The sequence below is a fragment of the Oncorhynchus mykiss genome, chromosome 16, assembly GCF_013265735.2.
Source record: "Oncorhynchus mykiss isolate Arlee chromosome 16, USDA_OmykA_1.1, whole genome shotgun sequence".
NCBI classification, from domain to species: Eukaryota; Metazoa; Chordata; class Actinopteri; order Salmoniformes; family Salmonidae; genus Oncorhynchus; species Oncorhynchus mykiss.
In genome coordinates, this window is record NC_048580.1 from 39309981 (window position 1) to 39334605 (window position 24625).

Consider the following 24625-nt stretch of genomic DNA (forward strand, 5'->3'; position numbering starts at 1 on the left):
TAAGCATCAATAAAACGTTCAGTTTATTTATTTTGTTTCTCATTTTTCCTAATGTGCTATTGAAGTCAGATGCATTCTGTACATAATTAGGTACAGTAGTAGGACATTTCAATTGTTGACTTTTCTGAAGTCATAGACATGGGTTATCACACCAGACATCATACTCAGTATTGTAGGTGGTGGGAACTGCAGAGTTACATTTAGTGCACTTATAGCATTATAAATATAAAGCAGACATAAAAGGAAAATAGTGCAATATTACCCCGTCTTAAACAGAAGAGGAGTCTTGATAGTCTCAGCTACTGTCTTGTCAATGATAGAAGACTTTGTATTGCATACAGAATTTAGGTAAGTCTGGAAAAACTAAAGCAAAACAATAGGCATTGATAATTGTGAAAAACATGTGCCTTGGATATCCATCAATTTGACTTATATTATTATTTATATAAATTACCTGCATGAAAAATGTAATATTTGAAAGTGGGATTGATGCTGATTGTTGTGTTTCAGTGGTAGAACTGTGCTTGGTTGGTGTGTATGTTTTATAGTTCTCGACTCTCAAGGTTACGTTACAGTAGGTCTAACGACTGACTGTCTGAGGTCGCCATCTAGTGGTCTACAGACATATCCTTAGACTAAGTATAAGCCAGCCTTTACACAATTTCTCAAAATTGTAACATGTTGGGTTAGGGGTCAATCAATAGAGGCAATACTCAAGATGGTTCCAAATAACTACTGTGGTTGCATCTGAAACGGCATCTTATTCCCTATATATTGTACTATATAGGGGAAATGGCAAAAGGGAAAATGGTGCCATTTTGGACAGATTCCACATTTCATACTAAAAATGGAGAAAACACACAATTTATGTATAAATACATGCTTATGAGGCTTTGAAGACATGATCAAGTAGACCTACAGTACATTTTCCAGATGATTTTCTGTCAACAGTGTATAGATTTTGTGCACCTTGTTATCACTGAGGAAGAACTGAGAATTAATGTTAATTATACAATACATGTAAGTGACGTTAGAGTGCATACATAATGTCATTAATTGGCTACGCAAGTCATCAGTTCATTTTCTCTTCAGAATGAGATGTGAAAAGCTCCAGTGACTGACTATGATCCTGTAAAGCCCTTCTACTTGTAAAATAAATATGTGCTTCTACTAAAATAAATATGAGTTATCATGCACATACATTCGATTAAATAACTGTGGTAGTAATTCATGTAATTCATATACATTTTTGTAATGATATAGCAACAATTATCAATTAATGGCATGTGCGTGTTTTTCTATAGTGAGATGCATCCTGCGCTGTGATTTATGGTCTTGCTTGCTTGGGAAAGCTTCAGGTATGTATTACTACAATGCGAAAACGTACATGTAGCTCCTGTAAGGGTTGGAAGCTCATAAAAATAGTTTTTGATCTACATATTGGCAACATATCATCATTCTCCTGGTCCTCAAGCAGAGCACTATAACTAGTGAATATATACATTTTATTCAGATACATGAGTTGACATTTGGGCGATGGTATTACGTTGGATGACATTCAGTAACATGTTACTTTGGGTGTCATGACACATGCCCAACACTAGAGGTCCCTCGCTCCCAACGAAAGAAAAACAGGAAGTGAAACGGACAAGCTTGGATAACAGTGGAACAGGTGGATAGGTAGATTTACATCATAATTCATGAGAACTGAATTATTGTGGAAGCATAGTCTTTATAGGCTACTCATCATTGAAGTGCTGGGACTTTAACTACACTTTTTTATCAGAACTTAAACTGAACTTGTTATCAGAAGTCACAATCAACTGCTTATGTATGTTGAGTGTAATGTAGTGTCTGAGGATAGAGCAGGTTGGATCCTGACAGGTTGAACAGTGGGAGGAGAGATACAGTAAAGTCCTGTAATGTGGGCTGTAGGCATGCAAGAATACATTAAGGAGAAACTGGAATTGGTTTTAGGGAGAGTTTTTCTGTGTGCCCTAAACGTTTTGAACTTACACATCAATGTCAATGTATCTCCTCAAGTACTGATGATGTTTTTGGTCATAAAAATAAATGAAAAACAACGTGCGTGACCTGACTCCTTTTATCTGGGTGCCTGCGATCAGATTGGTGAATTTAATGGCTAAGCTACTCTGACCTCCTGTTGGTACATTCTGTTGAAACATGATAAAGATACACAAGAGCTGTAGATGGCAATGTGCAAGTTTGTGCTTTGATAATGTGCTTTGATGTGCTTCAATTCATGCATACTTTATTCCTCCGTGTCACTATATAAGGCCTACAATACCAGTCTGTTACGGGAACACAATACCAGACAGGCCATGAAAAAAAACAAGCTGTCAAGCAAGAGAACGCAAGCAATAAAGGAAGAGATCAAGTTCTGGTCATTACAGATAGTACTGACCAGGTGCCTGAACACATCGGAACACGGTGGTGCCCAGTGTGCCCTAATTACAGCAAACAATTTGGTCCAATCTTTAAATGGCGACTCACAGAAAATGGTGGTGGCGGAAGCCATCCAGAAGTGGTTTGTAAATATGGGAGATATGTCATTGTCCTTCATTGCCATGTTCCTCAGTACATCTTTAGAACTGTACTCTACCCTACTGTACTATACTCTACCCTACTGTACTCTACCCTACTGTACTCTACCCTACTGTACTCTACCCTACTGTACTATACTCTACCCTACTGTACTCTACCCTACTGTACTATACTCTACCCTACTGTACTCTACCCTACTGTACTATACTCTACCCTACTGTACTGTACTCTACCCTACTGTACTGTACTCTACCCTACTGTACTGTACTCTAAGCACATTCATAAATTCTGATTGGACAGTGATTTTAGGAAGAGACCTATGCCACACTATGCAACAGTCTAAGCATTATTAATCATTAGATTACACTTGTTGTTTCAGAGTGTGAACTGTCTAGACCTGGACCAACCCATCTGTGTCTGGAAAGGCCTGCCCTTAGTGGAAACACATGGGCTGGTTCAGTGGTGAAGGTTTGGGTTTTACATAACTGTTTGGGTACTATCGAGGTTTTGAGTGCTGATAGCGGTGAGGGTTAGGGTGGGGGCGAAGAGTGAGGTTTGGGGATGTAAGGGGCGAGAGGGTTTGGTCTGGGTCAAGCTGGAGGTCCGGTCACTACTCTGGTTTGTTTTCCTGTTGCGTGCTGTTGCAGTGCGTGGCCCTGAGAAGCATCATGTGGCTGTGGGATCAGTCAGGGGGCTCTGGGAGGACTCTCCAGCAGGGGGCAGCGTGGAGATGGGGGTCCGTCTTTATCAGGGGGGTGGGGGGGTGTTCTCCTCTTCCTCCTCCTCGTCATGCTCCTCTTACTGCTCCTCAACCTCCTTCTCCTTCTGCCTTTCTCAGATGCAAGCTGCCCTGTCCCCCACCTCCTTCTACCTCTCCAGGATTGAGAGGGGCAGGCCTGTGGAGATGGTGCCTATCCAGACAGGAACGAAGGCTGCCGACCCCTGGTCCCCCCGTGACCCCCAGTGACCTCGGACTTCTGACCCCTTACCTCTGAACCACAGCAGTGGCTGCTTCTTATAGAATAAAACAGAGTAGAGCAGAATAAAGAAAAATGGTACACTCTTTGAAAAAGGGTTCTTCGGCTGTCCCCTTTTTGGTTCCAGGTATAAACCTTTTGGGTTGCAGGTTAGAACCCTTTTTGGTTCCATGTAGAACCCTCTGTGGAAAGTGTTCTACATGGAACCAAAAAGGGTTATTCAAATGGTTCCCCAATGGGGACTGCCGAATAACGTTTTAGGTTCTAGAGAACAATTTTTGTTTTTCTAAGAGTGTAGGGAGGGATAGTGACTGCTGAGGGGGTCCTACTCACCCAGGTCTGTGTCTGTGGTAGCTAGGTAGTGATCATTCTATTAACTCTTGAGTCTCTGAGAACTGGAAACACAGAAAGACAAGGATGAATGAGAGAATAGCAAGCAACAGATTGACCACAGATTCAGGGCCAGATTCTTTGGTGGCATACAAGGTCATATTTTCTTTCTTCCATTCGCCCTGCACAATTTCAAAAAAGACATGCATGGAACCTATTGGTCATCAAACATCATGCTGAGAGGAGCTCGCCTGTTGGCTGGAGTTAGCAGAGGGCGGAGTGACCACGCTTTGGTCCAATAGGGGGTTGAGGGGGGTGGAACAGGGCAGGTGAGTGGCGCGCCAGTAGATGTCCAGGTACTCTGCCAGGTGTTCACATGCATCCTCCAGCTGGTTCTCGTCCAGGATCACATCAAACATCTCCTGAGAGATGAGATACAGGGCATTCATAAAGTATTCAGACCGCTCTACTTTTGCCACATTTTGTTACGTTACAGCCTTTATTCTAAAAATGGATTAAATAGTTATTTTACCTCATCAATTCAGACCCTTCACTTAGTACTTTGTTGAAGCACCTTTGGCAGTGATTAGAGCCTCAAGTCTTCTTGGGTATGACGCTAGAAGCTTGGCACACCTGTGTTTGGGGAGTTTCTCCCATTCTTCTCTGAAGATCCTCTCAAGCTCTGCCAGGTTGGATGGGGAGCATTGCTGCACAGCTATTTTCAGGTCTCTCCAGAGATGTTCAAACAGGTTCAAGTTCACGCTCTGGCTGGGCCACTCAAGGACATTCAGGGACTTGTCTCAAAGCCACTACTGCATTGTCTTGGCTGTGTGCTTAGGTTGGTTGTCCTGTTGGAAGTGAACCTTCACCCCAGCTCTCTGGATCAGGTTTTCATCAAGAATCCCTCTATACTTTGCTCCATTCATCTTTCCCTAAATTCTGACTAGTCTCTCAGTCCCTGCCGCTGAAAAACATCCCCACAGCATGATGCTGCCACCACCATGCTTCACCGTAGAGATGGTGCCAGGTTTACTCCAGACGTGACGCTTGGCATTCATGCCAAAGAGTTCAGTCTTGGTTTCATTAGACCAGAGAATCTTGTTTCTCATGGTCTGAGAGTCTTTAGATGCCTTTTGGCGGGCTGTCATGTGCCTTTTACTGAGGAATGGCTTCCATCTGGCCACTCTACCATGAAGGCCTGATTGGTGGAGTGCTGCAGAGATGGTTGTCCTCTGTCAGAGTGACCATTGGGTTCTTGGTCACCTCTTTGACCAAGGCCCTTCTCTCCCGATTGCTCAGTTTGGCTGGGCAGCCAGCTTTAGGAAGTGTCCTGGTGGTTCCAAACTTCTTTCATTTAAGAATGATGGAGGCCACTGTGTTCTTGGGGACCTTCAATGCTGCAGAAATGTTTTAGTATCTTTCCCCAGATTTGTGCCTCGACACAATCCTGTCTCGGAGCTCTGCGGACAATTCCTTCAACCTAGAGGCTTGGTTTTTGCTCTGACATGCACTGTCAACTGTGGTACCTTACAGTGCCTTGCGAAAGTATTCGGCCCCCTTGAACTTTGCGACCTTTTGCCACATTTCAGGCTTCAAACATAAAGATATAAAACTGTATTTTTTTTGTGAAGAATCAACAACAAGTGGGACACAATCATGAAGTGGAACGACATTTATTGGATATTTCAAACTTTTTTAACAAATCAAAAACTGAAAAATTGGGCGTGCAAAATTATTCAGCCCCTTTAAGTTAATACTTTGTAGCGCCACCTTTTGCTGCGATTACAGCTGTAAGTCGCTTGGGGTATGTCTCTATCAGTTTTGCACATCGAGAGACTGACATTTTTTCCCATTCCTCCTTGCAAAACAGCTTGAGCTCAGTGAGGTTGAATGGAGAGCATTTGTGAACAGAAGTTTTCAGTTCTTTCCACAGATTCTCAATTGGATTCAGGTCTGGACTTTGACTTGGCCATTCTAACACCTGGATATGTTTATTTTTAAACCATTCCATTGTAGATTTTGCTTTATGTTTTGGATCATTGTCTTGTTGGAAGACAAATCTCCGTCCCAGTCTCAGGTCTTTTGCAGACTCCATCAGGTTTTCTTCCAGAATGGTCCTGTATTTGGCTCCATCCATCTTCCCATCAATTTTAACCATCTTCCCTGTCCCTGCTGAAGAAAAGCAGGCCCAAACCATGATGCTGCCACCACCATGTTTGACAGTGGGGATGGTGTGTTCAGCTGTGTTGCTTTTACGCCAAACATAACGTTTTGCGTTATTGCCAAAAAGTTCAATTTTGGTTTCATCTGACCAGAGCACCTCCTTCCACATGTTTGGTGTGTCTCCCAGGTGGCTTGTGGCAAACTTTAAACGACACTTTTTATGGATATCTTTTAAGAAATGGCTTTCTTCTTGCCACTCTTCCATAAAGGCCAGATTTGTGCAATATACGACTGATTGTTGTCCTATGGACAGAGTCTCCCACCTCAGCTGTAGATCTCTGCAGTTCATCCAGAGTGATCATGGGCCTCTTGGCTGCATCTCTGATCAGTCTTCTCCTTGTATGAGCTGAAAGTTTAGAGGGACGGCCAGGTCTTGGTAGATTTGCAGTGGTCTGATACTCCTTCCATTTCAATATTATCGCTTGCACAGTGCTCCTTGGGATGTTTAAAGCTTGGGAAATCTTTTTGTATCCAAATCCGGCTTTAAACTTCTTCACAACAGTATCTCGGACCTGCCTGGTGTGTTCCTTGTTCTTCATGATGCTCTCTGCGCTTTTAACGGACCTCTGAGACTATCACAGTGCAGGTGCATTTATACGGAGACTTGATTACACACAGGTGGATTGTATTTATCATCATTAGTCATTTAGGTCAACATTGGATCATTCAGAGATCCTCACTGAACTTCTGGAGAGAGTTTGCTGCACTGAAAGTAAAGGGGCTGAATAATTTTGCACGCCTAATTTATCAGTTTTTGATTTGTTAAAAAAGTTTGAAATATCCAATAAATGTCGTTCCACTTCATGATTGTGTCCCACTTGTTGTTGATTCTTCACAAAAAAATACAGTTTTATATCTTTATGTTTGAAGCCTGAAATGTGGCAAAAGGTCGCAAAGTTCAAGGGGGCCGAGTACTTTCGCAAGGCACTGTATATAGACAGGGATGTGCCTTTCCAAATCATGTCTAATCAATTGAATTTACCAAAGGTGGACTCCAATCAAGTTGTAGAAACATTTCAAGGAAGATCAATGGAAACAGGATGCACCTGAGCTCAATTTTAAGTCTCATAGCAAAGGGTCTGAATACTTATGTAAATAAGATATTTCTGTTTGTTATTTCTTATGCATTTGCAAATATTTCTAAAACCTGTTTTCAGTTTGTCATTATGGGGTATTGTGTATAGATTGATCAGAAAAAACCTTTAATCAATTTTAGAACAAGGCTGTAACGTAACAATAATGTGGAAAAAGAGGTCTGAATACTTTCTGAATGCACTGTAGATGGCAACGTCAAAAACCCAACTCAAATTAACACTTTATCTAAATGGTAAGCCTCAAGGGAATGATGCTAACACCCCTAACTGGTGAGGGCACGCATTCCATTAGAGTGGAAAGACAGTACCGTACACTTTGTGATTGTTGCACAATGGAAATAAATGTTTCCGTATTATTTTCATTACATACGGGTGGACACTGTGCTAGTTTGTCTCCTGCCATCATCTGTACGTTGAGGTGTTTACTTTGAGATTTCCCACGAGATTTGATGAGCCTCTGAAGAACCTGGGAGAGGGGAGAAAAATATTAACTGACTGACTGGCTTACTGGCTGGCTTTACTGGTTGGCAGACTGGCTGACTGTTTAGCTGGCTGGCTGGCTGGCTGACTGGTTGACTCGTTGACTGGCTGACTAGCTGTCTGGCTGGCTGATTGGCTGACTGTCTGGCTGACTAGCTGACTGGTTTGGCGGGCGGGCTGGCTGGCTGATTGTCTCGCTGGCTCTTTTGCTGACTGACTGACAGTGTGCAGGTAGTGGATCAGTCCTTACCTTTGGAGAGGACACCTTAACATAAACGATGATAGGAGCCAGGGATGTTTTGAGGAGTTGTGTTGGGTGGTTGATGGTGTCTGCATCCAGAACTACGAGCTGTAAGGTCTTAGCCAGCTCAAAAATTCTCTCAATCTCACTCTGGACCTCAGCTACCACCCCAACATACACAGAGAATTACAGTCAGGTGGCACAGACCAACAGAACCACAGAAGGCACAGTAAGTACAGAGAAGAGAAAGTGTGATGTTGGTCCTGAGGGATATAGTACAACCATCAACACAGCTGTCTAAACGATTTCCCACAGGACTGACTGAGGGCTATTCCAGACCCAAAATGAAGATGAACATTTGAAAGCTCCAGAATTTTAGTAATTAAAGCTGAACAAGTCATCCTCCACTCACCTAGACTGGAGCGTGTGTTGGACCTCTCCATGATGGCCTTCTTGTTCAGTACAGACCTTTTGGCTAATGACAGATCAGCAGTCACCCGTGTGATAGAGATTCTGAAAAGATAGATACATTCAGATGGATAGATTCAATTTAATTGGACTATTTAAGAATACAATTCCAGCCACACAAATGGGTACACTGCATTCAAAATCAGCAAGCATTTTCACAAAACAATTTGACAACTTATTCCGTAGTGGTTCTGGCTGTACCCACCTCCCATCAAACCTGTGTTTCAGGAAGTCAAACAGGGCCTTCTGCATCATGTCTGTTACCTGGAACACAGCGGGGAGGATGATGATTGGTTAGGAGAGAGCACTGACCCCTGAATGGTCATGGCCAGAGTCACAGAGCTTTTAGAATGGACGTCATGTTAGTGTCCTTATTCGTGACATTTTGGTGGTATAACAATATGAGACCGCCTCTGACAATTTAGCTAACATTCAAAATCAAATAGCTAAATGATCCATGCTATGACCATCTTAAAACAACCCCCCCCCCCCCTCCCCCAAGAGCTAAGTTCTCCTAACCTGCTACTAAAAGTCCATTCTGGTCAATTCTGACGTAAACTGTATACCATCTAGTCAAAACGATCGTTCGCCACAACATGCTCCCTGAACAGAAGCTCCCTACACACTGTTGTCCATATATGGAATAGTCTTCCAGAGCATGTTATCGGTGACATCACAGACACTGGTCTACAGGCCTTCAAATGCTGACACTTCCTGAACACACCACCCTCCCGATCACAACAACACACTTACCACCCCCCACTGACCGCTGAGCTGCAGTGAACCATATGATTGGACAACTGGATACTTATTAAGCCCTCCACCATACTCTCTTCAGGAGGACACATTTTTTTGCCACATCTACATACATTTTACCTGCATGGTACTTTTCTATACAGCAGTCACATAACAATAATACATGACCATACATCAGCTCTTTAATCCCACCCCTCAGCCACTCTCAGCCCATCCCACCTATCACCATAGACCTCAGCTCTTTAATCCCACCCCTCAGCCACTCTCAGCCCATCCCACCTATCACCATAGACCTCAGCTCTTTAATCCCACCCCTCAGCCACTCTCAGCCCATCCCACCTATCACCATAGACCTCAGCTCTTTAATCCCACCCCTCAGCCACTCTCAGCCCATCCCACCTATCACCATAGACCTCAGCTCTTTAATCACTCCCCCTCAGCCACTCTCAGCCCATCCCACCTATCACCATAGACCTTAGCTCTTTAATCCCACCCCTCAGCCACTCTCAGCCCATCCCACCTATCACCATAGTCCTCAGCTCTTTAATCCCACCCCTCAGCCACTCTCAGCCCATCCCACCTATCACCATAGACCTCAGCTCTTTAATCCCACCCCTCAGCCACTCTCAGCCCATCCCACCTATCACCATAGACCTCAGCTCTTTAATCACTCCCCCTCAGCCACTCTCAGCCCATCCCACCTATCACCATAGACCTTAGCTCTTTAATCCCACCCCTCAGCCACTCTCAGCCCATCCCACCTATCACCATAGACCACCCTCGTTTGGTTTCCATGTGCCATATATTTTTCAATTGTGCTGTGATGTTTTACATGAATTTTGAACCTAATTTTTGAACCTAATTTTTGAATCTAATCGCATAGTATCCACAGATTGTGAGCTCAAGATGAAAACATTTCCTACAAGTATTATTATATTATTGACTGATTGAATATGGATTTCTAAATTATCCAACACTGCTATTTGTAAGGTTAATTTTAAGTGAATGTTGTGATTTTTTTCTGTGACCAGAAACAAGCTACATAGGAGCAATACCAATAATCTTCGTAGCAAAATCTACAGAGCTGAGATTGTTGTATGCATCAGTGGAGGCTCCTCAGAGGACGAAAGGGAGGATCATCCTCCTCAGTGAAATTTCATAAAAATAAAAATAGTGAAACATTACAAAAGTTATCATTTTAGATAAAGCTGTATTAAATATATTCCTATGTCACCAAATAACTGTTTAAAATACACTGTTTTGCAGTGAAGGTCTACAGTAACTTCAACAGCACTGTCTGGGGTAGCACCATTGTGTAGCCGGAGGACAGCTAGCTTCCGTCCTCCTTTGGCTACATTGACTTCATATATGGTAATTATGACCACAGTCAAAAATGTTGCAGTATGAACTGACATGTTGTCCAGCCAATCACAGAATTAGGACTAGAGAATGAACCTAGCGAGTTATATTGGGATTATGCCACAGAGCATTATGGGGGTTCTGTGTGTTGAGAAGCTTGGTGACATTGTTGGATAGAGATTAAGAGTGAAAAGTGATAGTTGACAAATTTTTTTATATTATTCAATTCAAATGATTTTTTTTTTCAATTACAGAAGACGGAGGAAGTATATTATAAATTGTTTTCTTGGTTTTAGAACTTTATTTTTGTGTCCAGCTAGTGCAATTTATTTAAATGTGCATTGCTAACTTCAGTAGCTAGCTAGCTAACGTTACCAGCGCGATTGTGCAGTTTTCTCCGCCAGAATGGTAGAATGGCCAACGCTGCCGAAAATGTTGTGGTCTTTTTGTTGAAGAACCTCTTTCATTCTCTGGGGTACACGGTGCGAATTAAAAATGAGGGTCAACCTCTGCCTGAGATAAGTTTCATGAAGAAGGATGAAAAGGTGAGTGCGTTCAACAGCAACTGGTATCAAAAGTATAGCTGGTTAGCAAGGAGCCTTTCTTCAAGCCGCCTGTATCGCTGGCCTTGACTGCTCTTTGGAAAATCTGAGCCTTGGTCAAAAGGTGGGTACAGTGACCCGAAGAACATACAGTGCCTTGCGAAAGTATTCGGCCCCCTTGAATTTTGCGACCTTTTGCCACATTTCAGGCTTCACATTAAGATATAAAACTGTATTTTTTTGTGAAGAATCAACAACAAGTGGGACACAATCATGAAGTGGAACGACATTTATTGGATATTTCAAACTTTTTTAACAAATCAAAAAATGAAAAATTGGGCGTGCAAAATTATTCAGCCCCTTTACTTTCAGTGCAGCAAATTCTCTCCAGAAGTTCAGTGAGGATCTCTGAATGATCCAATGTTGACCTAAATGACTAATGATGATAAATACAATCCACCTGTGTGTAATCAAGTCTCCGTATAAATGCACCTGCACTGTGATAGTCTCAGAGGTCCGTTAAAAGCGCAGAGAGCATCATGAAGAACAAGGAACACACCAGGCAGGTCCGAGATACTGTTGTGAAGAAGTTTAAAGCCGGATTTGGATACAAAAATATTTCCCAAGCTTTAAACATCCCAAGGAGCACTGTGCAAGCGATAATATTGAAATGGAAGGAGTATCAGACCACTGCAAATCTACCAAGACCTGGCCGTCCCTCTAAACTTTCAGCTCATACAAGGAGAAGACTGATCAGAGATGCAGCCAAGAGGCCCATGATCACTCTGGATGAACTGCAGAGATCTACAGCTGAGGTGGGAGACTCTGTCCATAGGACAACAATCAGTCGTATATTGCACAAATCTGGCCTTTATGGAAGAGTGGCAAGAAGAAAGCCATTTCTTAAAAGATATCCATAAAAAGTGTTGTTTAAAGTTTGCCACAAGCCACCTGGGAGACACACCAAACATGTGGAAGAAGGTGCTCTGGTCAGATGAAACCAAAATGGAACTTTTTGGCAACAATGCAAAACGTTATGTTTGGCGTAAAAGCAACACAGCTGAACACACCATCCCCACTGTCAAACATGGTGGTGGCAGCATCATGGTTTGGGCCTGCTTTTCTTCAGCAGGGACAGGGAAGATGGTTAAAATTGATGGGAAGATGGATGGAGCCAAATACAGGACCATTCTGGAAGAAAACCTGATGGAGTCTGCAAAAGACCTGAGACTGGGACGGAGATGTGTCTTCCAACAAGACAATGATCCAAAACATAAAGCAAAATCTACAATGGAATGGTTCAAAAATAAACATATCCAGGTGTTAGAATGGCCAAGTCAAAGTCCAGACCTGAATCCAATCGAGAATCTGTGGAAAGAACTGAAAACTGCTGTTCACAAATGCTCTCCATCCAACCTCACTGAGCTCGAGCTGTTTTGCAAGGAGGAATGGGAAAAAATTTCAGTCTCTCGATGTGCAAAACTGATAGAGACATACCCCAAGCGACTTACAGCTGTAATCGCAGCAAAAGGTGGCGCTACAAAGTATTAACTTAAGGGGGCTGAATAATTTTGCACGCCCAATTTTTCAGTTTTTGATTTGTTAAAAAAGTTTGAAATATCCAATAAATGTCGTTCCACTTCATGATTGTGTCCCACTTGTTGTTGATTCTTCACAAAAAAATACAGTTTTATATCTTTATGTTTGAAGCCTGAAATGTGGCAAAAGGTCGCAAATTTCATGGGAGCCGAATACTTTCGCAAGGCACTGTAGATGGTTCAGCAGGCAGCATATACATGCTCACATCAGATTCAAGCTTCTGGGAAAAAGCTGCATCCATCATGACGAAGGTCTGCGTATTCAAACTGCGCGACACAACGAGAAAGTTAGAAGAAACAGGGATGTTCTCAAGCGGCTTATCAACACCACTGCGTTTTTTGGGCATGCAAGAATTTTCTTTTAGAGGACACTTACGAGAGGGCCAGTTCCTCCGGCAAGGGAAACTACAAAGAGCTCGCAGAGTTAATTCCACGTAACAATGCTTTATTGCAGAACATATCGAACTTTCGACCGATTTCATAGCTTCCATCGCATCATCCATTTCGCGTGCCCTCAAGTAGGCTTTCCACTTTCCTCCGGGTATTTATTTAGCAAAGATGAAAACACATAATCACTCCGGACAGACACGAACAAAAACTAGTGATATAAATGTTGCAGCAGCCTAGGCTACACCTAAACATTAGAGATCTGACATGCTGTATGGGATGAAAGCTAGACAATTTTTCAGTCTGATCAACTGTAGGCTACTAACAAGAGCAGATGCATACAGCCTATGTGCCCTGTCCATCTGGTCAGGGTAAACTAATTGGTAACGTTATGTATTTATAGTCCATTTGTGTATCAGGAGAAAATATGAATGTGATCAAAATTTGGCTGGCTAGACTGCCAATATGTTTTCAATCCAAAATGATTAACTGGAATCAATCAATCAACATAATAGTGATGACAGATGTGAGTACATTTTATACAAGGCCTGCAGTTGCATGTAACTGCATGATGCAAACATTCCAGGAAACTGTGATAAGACCAAAGAGTTAATTGCAACTTTTCTATTGAAATTGGTTTGTGGTAAGTTCATTTCGATTTTTTGAGATACTGTATGAATACCAAGTATGTCTACTTCACCATCCGCTCGTTGAATTGGTAAACTACCGATACGTGATATGGTACACTTGTCATAATTAGGTTTTAGTCCAGAGAGACAAGAAAAGTGATCAACATCTTCAATGAGACTGTGCAGGGATCTAGATTGCGGACTTGTGAAAAAACTTGAGCCATCGCAAACATCGACTGGGTTTCTAACCCCTTGATGTTCTTGTTGGATATAACATTTCGATGGCGATAATAAATAAATATGGAGATGGTCAACTGAATGTCACTTTATATCTGATTTGGCCATTGTTCACCAACAAACCTCTCTCTCGGCCTCCCCTTCTCCCTCCCACTCTCCCTCTCTGAAATATTTAAAAAGTCAAGGAACCAACATCTCTATGTCCTTTATTAAATAAGGACAGATCTATGTGTGTGGTCTGTTTGTGTAACTATAGGAAGTAGACAACATGGATCTGAGTGTTCCTGTCTTTCCATCTCACTGAAGACAATGTTAGTCTGACTGTGGCAGTGGAGCTTAGAGAGCGGTAATCTCTGTGGAGGAGCAGACAGAGAAACCTTTGCCTGGCCCAGCCTGTGTATGTGTGTGTGTGTGTGTGTGTGTGTGTGTGTGTGTGTGTGTGTGTGTGTGTGTGTGTGTGTGTGTGTGTGTGTGTGTGCGTGCGTGTGTGTGTGTGTGCGTGTGTGCGTGTGTGCGTGTGAGCGTGTGTGCGTGTGTGTGTGTGTGAGAGAGAGAGAGACGAGGAGTGGCCGCCTATAAAAAATAAAAAGATGCCTTGTGAAATAGGGGATAAAACCAAGAACTCCTACTGCTGCAACTTCCCTGCTGTCTTGGAGAGGGAGAGAGGGAGGAGAGAGGGAGAGAAGGAGAAAGGGAGACAGAGAAAGACAAAGAGAGAGAAAATGAGAGAAGACAGAGAGAGACGAAGAGAAAGACAGAGAGAGGGAGGGATGGAGAAGGAGAGAGAAGGCTGACGTATGCCTCCGGAGCATCCCCAAAGCACATCACGAGAGAAATGCATAAATATTTCACAGACACACAAAACAAACGGCTTGGCTCTCAGCCTCCGCAGTCACACAGGAGAGAGAGAGAGAGAGAGAGAGAGAGAGAGAGAGAGAGGGGTGGCAGAGGCAGAGAGAGGCAGAGTGAAAATGTTAAAGGAGAGAGAGATTTCATCTAATTATATGCCTTATAGTTGTGCAGACTTGTTTGTTAGGCGCATGCTAAGTCAAGCTCATTACAGTCAAATAGCATGCAGTATCATCTTATCCCTTATATCCCTACCCATCTATTGTAATCTGTATGGGGCATGTACAGTATAAGACACAGGCTACGTGTTGATTTTCTATGTGATTGTGAGTGGGCAGCACATGATTCGTATAGTTACTGTATCATAATGTAGTGTAATTTGATCATAATATGTTTATGGGGTTGGCCTAATGGGCTAATGGAATGGAAGTTTGTGTGCGTGCGTGCGTGCGTGCATACTTGTGTGTCTCTGTGAGGGTGTGTGTGCGTGCTTACTTGCATGTGTGTGTTTCAACCAGCTTCTCACCTCATAGCCTTTTAGGGAGGGCCCCACCAACACCACCGGCCTCATGGAGGGAACAACATCATAGGGTGGGAGATGCTCTGTCTGCACAGGAGACACACACACACTGGGCTTGGAACAACTTATACTTTAAAGACCTTAACAGAGCCCTGAGTTTTTCCTGGACAGATCATGTGGTCAGGGAAAACTCTGGGCCCAAGCTTAACCTAACCTCATACAACCACCTGGATGTCTTGCAAGCTTACATTCTGTTTCGCTTAGGGTTGCAAAATTCGTGGAACTTTTAATAAATTCCCTGGTTGTCAGCTCATTCCCTTCTTATTCCGGGAGCCTCCAACCGGGATTTTGGGAAAATCAGGAAATGTATTGAAAATTCCCAAAATGTTGCTACACGGAGCGATAATAATCAGCCTGGTAATTACGAGGCTAAGCATAACCCCCCCAGTCATTGAGAATAGGATCTACCAAAGACTGTGGAGTAGAGTATTTTACACATCAAGAAATCAAATCAATCAAATTGTATTTGTCACACGCGCCGAACACAACCTCATCATGAAATACGTACTTACAAGCCCTTAACCAACAATGCATTTTTAAGGAAAATAAGAGTTAAGAAAATATTTACTAAATAAACTAAAGCAACCACGAAAAAAAGAAGTGGCAAAAAAAAAGTTACAGAATAAAAGAACAATAAGGAGGCTGCATTCAGGGGGTACCATTCTTATTCCTGGATCTGACACACAGGAGAATAACCTGCACGACCGACATACCTGCTTTGGCTTCTGTTTGGCTTGTAAAAACAAGAGAAAACAGATTTAGCATTAAAGCAAAGACGCATGTCTACTTATGGAGAGCAGATGGTATGGTGTCTGAAAAGAGGATATCCTGTGGCTCCCTTTCATACCCATTCATCCAGTAAAAAGCAGCAACACTGTCAGGGTTAGAATCTGAGTTTCAGGCATTCTTCCTGAATGGACTTCAGGTCACTCGGGATACAGCGCACATGGTCGAGTCTAATGACTAAACAGGCTTTGCGACACAGCGTAGTATAGAATTGTAATGTCCCTCCATGACGGACATTTTTCTTTGCCATCACTTCACATGAATCAGGTACGAGAAGGAAGCGTGAGGTCAATCACCTGCAGATGGTGGTGTGGACCTCCAGCTGGACGATGTGTTCGCTGCTTTCCTGCAGGACAGCAACATGGTGCGTGAGAACAAGTTGAGGATTCAAGGACTATACAAGCATGTTATCTTTCCTTGAATCCTCTCCTTGCTTAACATCATATAATAAATACATGCCATTTAGCAGACGCTTTTAGCCAACGCGACTTACATCATGCGTGCATACATTTTACCCAAGGGTAGACCCAGGAATTGAACCCACTATCCTGGTGTTGCAAGCACCATGCTCTACCAACTGAGCTGCCAACTGTGCTTCCTTCTGTCATGTAAGGAATTCCTTGCTAACGTTTTGAGGAGGCAGGGAGAGGATGGTAGAAGAGGACACAAGGAATCAAGGAAAGAATACTGAGAAAGAGATTTTGAATGTAGCATGGGGATGGATGTATGAGAGCGGATGAACCCTGACCTCTGTGCCTGTTTTTGTTCCTGTTTGATCCGCATGGCCTCCAGTTTCACCGGGCTGGGGATGAAGGTGATGTCCGCCCCCTCCTTCACCAGCCGACCGATCCACCAGTCATTGCTGTATTTCTGCAGACATAGAGACAAAATGGACATCAGTCAAGTCCAAATGAAATTGCTGCCAATGCTGTTCCAAAAATATGGCAGCAGTGGTGAATGTGGCTATATAGTGACAGGGACAGGGATTGTAAGTGATATAGTGACAGGGATTGTTGATGATGATGCAGACGGAGCTCCACTCACCTCTTTTATATGTAGAAAGTCTTTGGTTTCAAAGTTGATAGCAGCACCTTGGACAGGACAGTCCCCATCTAAAGCCCCACAGTAACTCACGTTGGTCTTCACTGCAAATGCTACCGGTTTCGACTGGGGAAGACAGAGAGACACAACATATATGAAGTGTTTATGAAAGGATTCTGTTACCTGACAATATTCCATCCAATGGGGATCTCTCCTTGGCTCTCTGGACCTGAATAACTGCTTCATCTTAGTTGCCTGAGAACACATTCACATTTACGATCAGAGGAATAGTTGAGGGGAAAAGAGAGCTTGAAGAAGGGTCACTCCCATTAGCTCTCTCCTGCTGCAGTTGGGCCTGAATAAACTCCTATATAAACTCTACTGACTAAAGTTGAACTCTTACCATAACTCAGTTGGGCCTGACGTTTGGCTTCAAGCTAATTCACTAACTAAACTCCTGACTCCGCTTACTAACTCTACTAATCTTGGCTCTCTGACTAGCGGGTGGAGGAGAGGTTTCCTACCATGGCTCTCTGACTAGCGGGTGGAGGAGAGGTTGCTTACCTTGGCTCTCTGACTATTGGGTGGAGCAGAGGTTGCCTACCGTGGCTCTCTGACTAGCGGGTGGAGGAGAGGTTGCTTATCTTGGCTTTCTGACTCGAGGGTGGAGGAGAGGTTGCTTATCTTGGCTCTCTGACTAGCAGGTGGAGGAGAGGTTGCTTATTTTGGCTCTCTAACTAGCAGGTGGAGGAGAGGTTGCCTACTGTGGCTCTCTGACTAGCGGGTGGAGGAGAGGTTGCTTATCTTGGCTCTCTGACTAGCGGGTGGAGGAGAGGTTGCTTATCTTGGCTCTCTGACTAGCGGGTGGAGGAGAGGCTGATTATCTTGGCTCTCTGACTAGCGGGTGGAGGAGAGGTTGCTTATCTTGGCTCTCTGACTAGCAGGTGGAGGAGAGGTTGCTTATCTTGGCTCTCTGACTAGCCGGTGGAGGAGAGGTTGCCTACCGTGGCTCTCTGACTAGTGGGTGGATTAGAGGTTGCTTATCTAGGCTCTCTGACTAGCAGGTGGAGGAGAGGTTGCTTACCTTGGCTCTCTGACTAGTGGGTGGAAGAGAGGTTGCCTACCGTGGCTCTCTAACTAGCGGGTGGAGGAGAGGTTGCTTATCTTGGCTCTCTGACTCGAGGGTGGAGGAGAGGTTGCTTATCTTGGCTCTCTGACTAGCGGGTGGAGGAGAGGTTGCTTATCTTGGCTCTCTGACTAGCGGGTGGAGGAGAAGTTGCCTACCTTGGCTCTCTCCAGCTGCAGTTGGGCCTGGCGCTCGGCTTCAAGCCGAGACGCCTCGGGGTCGTCCTCCAGGGACACGTCGGAATCCGAGGGTCTACTAGTGTAGGAATCAGCTGAACCCTAGAGAGAGGGAGGGAGAGACAGAGACAGAGAGACAGAGAGACATAGAAACAGAGAGACAGAGAGAGGAAGAATGAGAGAGTCAGCCAACAGGAAGGGGAGAAACATAACACCACACAGGAGCCCATTTCCTGTGAACTTACTTCGACTGTATTGCTGATAATGTTTCTATCAATCAAATCCAAGCTCTCAGTGTCACCCATTACTTCAGATCAGATGGCTTTATGTGGACTCCCTGCTCCAGTACCTGAGATGAGCACGCTCTGTCCCTTTACCTGCTGCAGGTACCTGTCTGGCCTGGCCCTGCACCCATGTGACCTGCCTAGCTGGGACTGGCAGTTCCAGTTCCTCTTCAGTTCCTGCTTTCCAAAGCAGTCCTCTCTGGGGAGCATGTATGTGAGGCAAGCACTGCAACAACATGCAGTACATATGGTAGCGTTCCAATGTTTATTTACTAAAGTGAATGAAGGGAAACCTTGTATTATATACAGTACGTCTACCGTCGATTGTGCTGCAATAGATGCTGCAACCACATTCAGCCACACGATTCTGAACATACGTGTATCTTCTAATGGAAACAGTATTATCAAGTTCATATCGCCCACCATCAGTAAGTCACCACACAATCACAGCCATAACTTTGGAGACATGAACAGCATAGCCAAGATAGGTATCAAGTTATTAAAATATCTCAACACTTTCGGAAAGAAACCTGGTTAAAGGAAGAGCAGTCCAAGACACTAATTGCCTCGTCGTATCAGCTCACTGTCAGTCAAACCTGTCAAGGGTAAAAATACATCTCCCCCTCCTCGGTCAGTCCTAAACCCAACACTCTGTACACTCACCGTCACTGCTTTCCAATCCCTGTCTCCTTTCAGTCTCAGCTGGCCCACACACACCAGAGGAAGACTGACTCCTCACATGCCAGGCTGATACACATAAAACACCCACACACACCACTTCCAAAGCAGCTCCAAATATAGCTCAATAACAACGGCACAGCAGCAGGCAGCCTTCTCTTTTTTCACCTGTCCCTCCCTCCCTCCCTCCCTCCCTCCCCCCTCTCCTAAGTCATTTCTGCAGGCTCGATCCAGAGCACAGTTTTTCCTCTCTTTTTTATTGTTTTTTAAACTTGTCTTTCTCCACCCCCTGCTCCCCTTCTTCCCCTCTCTCTCCCCCATCCCAAAACATTTTGGGGCTTGATCTTCTCTAGTTACATGACCTGCAGCATGGCCAAGCAAGTTAATGTTTCGGACATTTTCGGACCACTAAAACAACTATTGATTTGGAACCACGGAGAGTTACCTCAAGTCACAACGACAACAGGAGCTGCCTCCACTATTCCAGCACCGTTTCAACGTCAATGTTTCAACATCGTCAAATCGCCTCTGCTTCGTCTAATACAGGGACAATTTAGTCCAATCAACGTAAGCTAAATATGATGTGGCTGTCCATGGTTCTGATTTACGTATGTGTGTGTGTGTGTGTGTGTGTGTGTGTGTGTGTGTGTGTGTGTGTGTGTGTGTGTGTGTGTGCGTGTTTGTGCAAGTAGAAAAAAATGTTGACTCACCCTACTTGTAGAGAAACGCCAATGCCATCCTTCTCTCATTCATGTTGACGAAATGGTCTATCACTCTGTCATACAATACACACTTTTCGTTTTTGTTGTCCTTGGCTACCTGGCTAAAATGCTTGCTCGCTAGCCTAACTTCCATTCATGGGCAACGTTAGCTAGTTAACTTTGGCCTTCTGCGTCTAGCTACATATTCATCTTCCATCCTATCAGGACAGGGGCACAAAAATGTATGAATTAATGGTTGGATCAGAATCGCCTTTATAATCATCATTGGCTAGTACGGAGAATTATGTAAAACCACAAATACAAGTCCCTATCTCCATCCATGGCTAATTTAGGAAAGGGACAATTTTAGCTAGCTGGCTAAGCTAGCCCACTGAGGAAAACAACACAAATCAAGTTTTTCTGTCAATGACGTATATTACCAATGGGATTTCATAGGAGTGACGCCAAATCCAAATTGGCTTCCCTTGACAATTTGTTTTGGTGCGCCAGGACCATTCATGGTTGAGCTCAACGCTGAATGGCCAGATGGGGTGGCCAGATGCTCGCTGGCTTCGTTCGGCCTTCAATGCAATAGGCGGCAACAATGTCATACTCGTTTCGACCAGACAGCATCAGATAGGTGTCCTACACATAGAGAGACAGAGGGGCGCTGTTTCACTCGCTCGGATGCTTTCTCCCATGAGATGCATTCAGCCTCTTGCAAATTGAAGGAAAATGATGAAACATGGTCAATTCCCTTGGCATCCCATGAATACACGCCATTGCTTCCTTTCCAGTGGCAGCAAATTGGAACCCCGGCTGGATTCTGTCAAGTTCCACCCAGTGCATCCTCAGAGTAAAGTGTGAGAGACGGGAGGGGAGAGGAGGGGAGAGGAAAGAGGAAAGAGGGCCGGAGAGCAGGGAAAAGGAGTGGAGAGGGGTAGAGCGGAAGAGGGATAGACTCGATGGATATAAAGGCGCTCTCTCTCTGACACTGTCCTGGTCTCACAGTCCCACACCACAGCTAGAGTATAGAGTCTTAGAATATCTCTTAGATTATTCCAATTTCCAATTCCCTGGTCTGTGAATCTGAGCAAAACCAGATCAATACAGTCATGTGATACTAGGAGAGACACAAGATCCTAGAAGGGGATGACATTCAGTAGGCGTGGCTGTAACATATGTGGTGTAGCGAGAGAGAGAGAGACAGAGAGAGACAGAGACAGAGAGAGAGAGACAGAGAGAGAGAGACAGAGAGAGAGAGAGAGAGAGAGAGAGAAATAATGAATAACAATAACTTGGTTATATACATACCAGAACCGGGTTGATGTGCAGGGGTAGGGTATGCTACCCTTGCACATTGCCGACAGTAGCTACCACCCTCTCACAGACACACACGTTTCACGTATTCCTCTCTGACAATAAAATAATAAAGCATTTTCTCTTTCACACAGCGACAGCGAATAATACACGAGGTAGCAACAACATAGTCTGCCCAGGTGGTGGCACCCCACACACAGCAGTCAGTTGAGTCAGCATCTCTCAGTATGTGACTGAGACCAGTATGTGACTGTGACCAGCCAAGTCAGTTAAGAACACATTCTTATTTACAATAACGGCCTACACCAGCCAAACCCAATTGTGCACCACCCTATGGGACTCTCAATCAGGGTGTCTGCAGTGAGGCCTCTAGCACTGAGATGCAGTGCCCTAGACCGCTGTGCCACTCAGGAGCCCGGTATAAATGATAATAATACCACTTTCCCCCCAATAACAGTTCAGACAAACTCATGGACAATTTCCATTCAGCCGCTCAGATTCTGTTTTAGTAAACCCACGTTTTTGTTGATTGAGATAACACGATTTAGCTTGAATTTGTTTTACACAAAATCTCTTATGACATGTCATACTTGTTATATATACCATTCTATATCTTTTAACTGAATTGATCCCCTTTTATCACCTCCAAACTCGGTATTCAGCACAAATGTCTCACACAAGACTGCAACATGCAAAGTACAAAAGTGGAGCAGAGAAAGTCCAGAGCGGGGAGATGGGAAGACATGTGTTCCTGTATACCTGCCAAGGAAGGGGAAAGGCAGGGGAAGAGTGGGGGGTTATGCTTACAGAGTGAGTGAACAAGAACAGGCTTTCTACTGAGGTAGGTCGAGCACGTTGAAAACACGAGGAGGGGTGGAGCACGGAAGAGAGGAGAGAGGGAGCGGTAGCAGAGGAGAGGAGCGGTAGCAGAGGAGAGGAGCGGTAGCAGAGGAGAGGAGCAGTAGCAGAGGAGAGGAGAGGTAGCAGAGGAGAGGAGCATTAGATTAGCATTAGAGCATTAGATTAGAAGAGAGGTACCAGATTGTGGAAACAGAGAGCAGATGGAAAGACAGACAGATGGCCTGATGCTGCAGAGAGAGAGAGCGAGAGAGAGAGAGAGAGAGAGAGAGAAAGCAACAGAGAGCAACACAATACCTTATTACCGATGAGTCCTGTAGCGCTCGAGTCGGACATGCTTCTACCGCTGCCTTCTCTCTCTTCCTCTCCATCTCACACATGCAGACCCCTCCCCTCCTCTTCTCCCCCAGCCTCCAAGCCCGTCGTTAGTTACAGGCAGAGAGAGAGGCAGTGCGCACAGGCTCGGCCTAAGTGCTCCATCCTGACGTTAGTGCACTGCCTGCCTGCCCGCCTTGGCTGGGCTGAATGCCTCAACAGCCATTTCCTATACAAGATGTATGCCCTAACTGCAGTACTGGTGCTTGGTGAGCCATATATGCCCTCTCACTGGCCGGGTCGGTTCTGCTCTAGTGTCTCTCTCCCAAGCTTCAAACACTTTCTTTCTCCCTTCTTTTCCTTCCTTCTTTTTTTGTTCCTTTATGCAAGAAGACCTTGTTCCTTTCTTTCCCCTTCGCTCGATTCTTCTTCTACACACCCCTCCAGTTACCATGACACTGCTTATCCCCTGTACTGTAGTGTACCCCTTCTCCCTTCTCTCTAGTCTGTAGAACACACGGACCTCATTTCTCCTGCCAGGTAAAATACATCCCTGTCCTCTACAGGAAGGAGACTATGTTTCTCCTGCTTGTAACTGTATTTAGAACCCCTCCCTTTACATTACACATATTTCCACTGTTTACAACACATCCCCCTCTATAGGATCTCTGTGATAACTCTATGATAACCTCGCTATGTGATAACACTCTATGATAACCTCACCATATGATAAACTCACTATGTGATAACCTCTCTATGTGATTACCATTATATGTGATAACCTCTATATGTGATAACCTCTATATGTGATAACCTCTCTATGTGAAAGCTCTCTGTGATAATCTCACTTTGTGATAACCTCTCGGTGTGATAAGCTCTATATGTGATAACTCTCTATGATAACCTCTCGGTGATAACTATCTATGATAACCTCTCTGTGTGATAACTCTCTATGATAACCCCTCTATGTGATAACTATTTATGATAACCTCTTTATGTGATAACTCTCTATGATAACCTCTCTATGTTATAACCTCTCTATGATAACCTCCCTATGTGATAACTATCTATATTATAATCTCGCTATGATAAACTCTGTGTGATAACGCTCTATGATAAACTCTGTATGTGATAACTCTCTAGGATAACCTCTCTATGTTATAACCTCTCTATGATAACCTCCCTATGTGATACCTCTATGATAACCTCTCTACGTGATAACTGTGATCATGAAGGATATATTTCACAAACTAACCAACACCATGGGCCAGTAGCAGAGAGGGGTCGGTTATCATGGGGAAAAACACTGGCTGTGACTGACACGGCACCCTATTCCTCATGAGAAGTTACTGTAGTGTACTATATGGAATAAGGTGCACTATCTAAGGAATAGGATGTCATTTCTGATTGGCCCATCATCAGCCACCTCCATAAAGAAACTAAACAAAGAGATCTAGCTGTTATGTAACTGAACTCAGCAATAATAATGATACTATAGTAACAACCAATAGAGGGAGGGTTACGAAGACTATATAGTCCATAACTTAATATATCTGCCTTAAAACTTTGTCAATTAGCTGTGTGGTTTTTACCATCCTTCATCGGCAAAGTGCTGTGTTTACAATTAGAGTCCAGCGACTGCCTGGTCCCTCCTCTATAGCTTCCATAGTTCACTAGCAGTGCTGAGACAATAGCTCGTTCTCAAATAGTCCTTTCCTCGGCCCCTTGCGTCCTCTCCCTTCGCTTCCTTCTCCTTGGACCTTGTCTTCCAATGGCTTTCGAGAAAGAAGCGAGGAGCGATGACATGGGAAATCGAGGAAAGATTCATCGAGAAAGAGACAGAGAGAAGGGCAGAGTTATGTTAGACTGGCTAGCTAGCAGAGACAGAGCGAGCAGACCAGGGTTGGCTAACTAAGACAGAGACAGGGCATGGTAGGGTTGTGTCTGTCAGAGTGACTAACAAGCATTCCTAAGACAGAGAGACAGAGAGACAGAGGAGGGGCTACCATAGCAGTCCTAAGATGG

General features: G+C 44.1%; 1 protein-coding gene across 2 annotated transcripts; it reads right to left on the bottom strand.

Moving 5' to 3' along the window:
- Positions 1 to 23702, bottom strand: LOC110491935 (voltage-dependent L-type calcium channel subunit beta-4). 2 transcript variants are annotated; one of them, XM_036946821.1, is made up of 14 exons: positions 22583 to 23702; positions 18427 to 18546; positions 17146 to 17268; positions 16850 to 16971; positions 16398 to 16447; positions 16029 to 16048; positions 15262 to 15342; positions 8584 to 8642; positions 8323 to 8423; positions 7920 to 8071; positions 7560 to 7655; positions 4124 to 4294; positions 3876 to 3937; positions 1 to 3576 (listed from the first exon to the last, which is right to left on the bottom strand). In XM_036946821.1, the coding sequence occupies exons 1-13, from the start codon at positions 22619 to 22621 to the stop codon at positions 3908 to 3910; spliced, it is 1164 nt and encodes a 387-aa protein (XP_036802716.1). In that variant the 5' UTR covers positions 22622 to 23702; the 3' UTR covers positions 1 to 3576; positions 3876 to 3907. The 2 variants fall into 2 exon arrangements, with proteins under 2 accessions (XP_036802716.1, XP_036802715.1); XM_036946820.1 differs by having other exon boundaries at positions 1 to 3579.
- Positions 23703 to 24625: the final 923 nt, after the last annotated feature.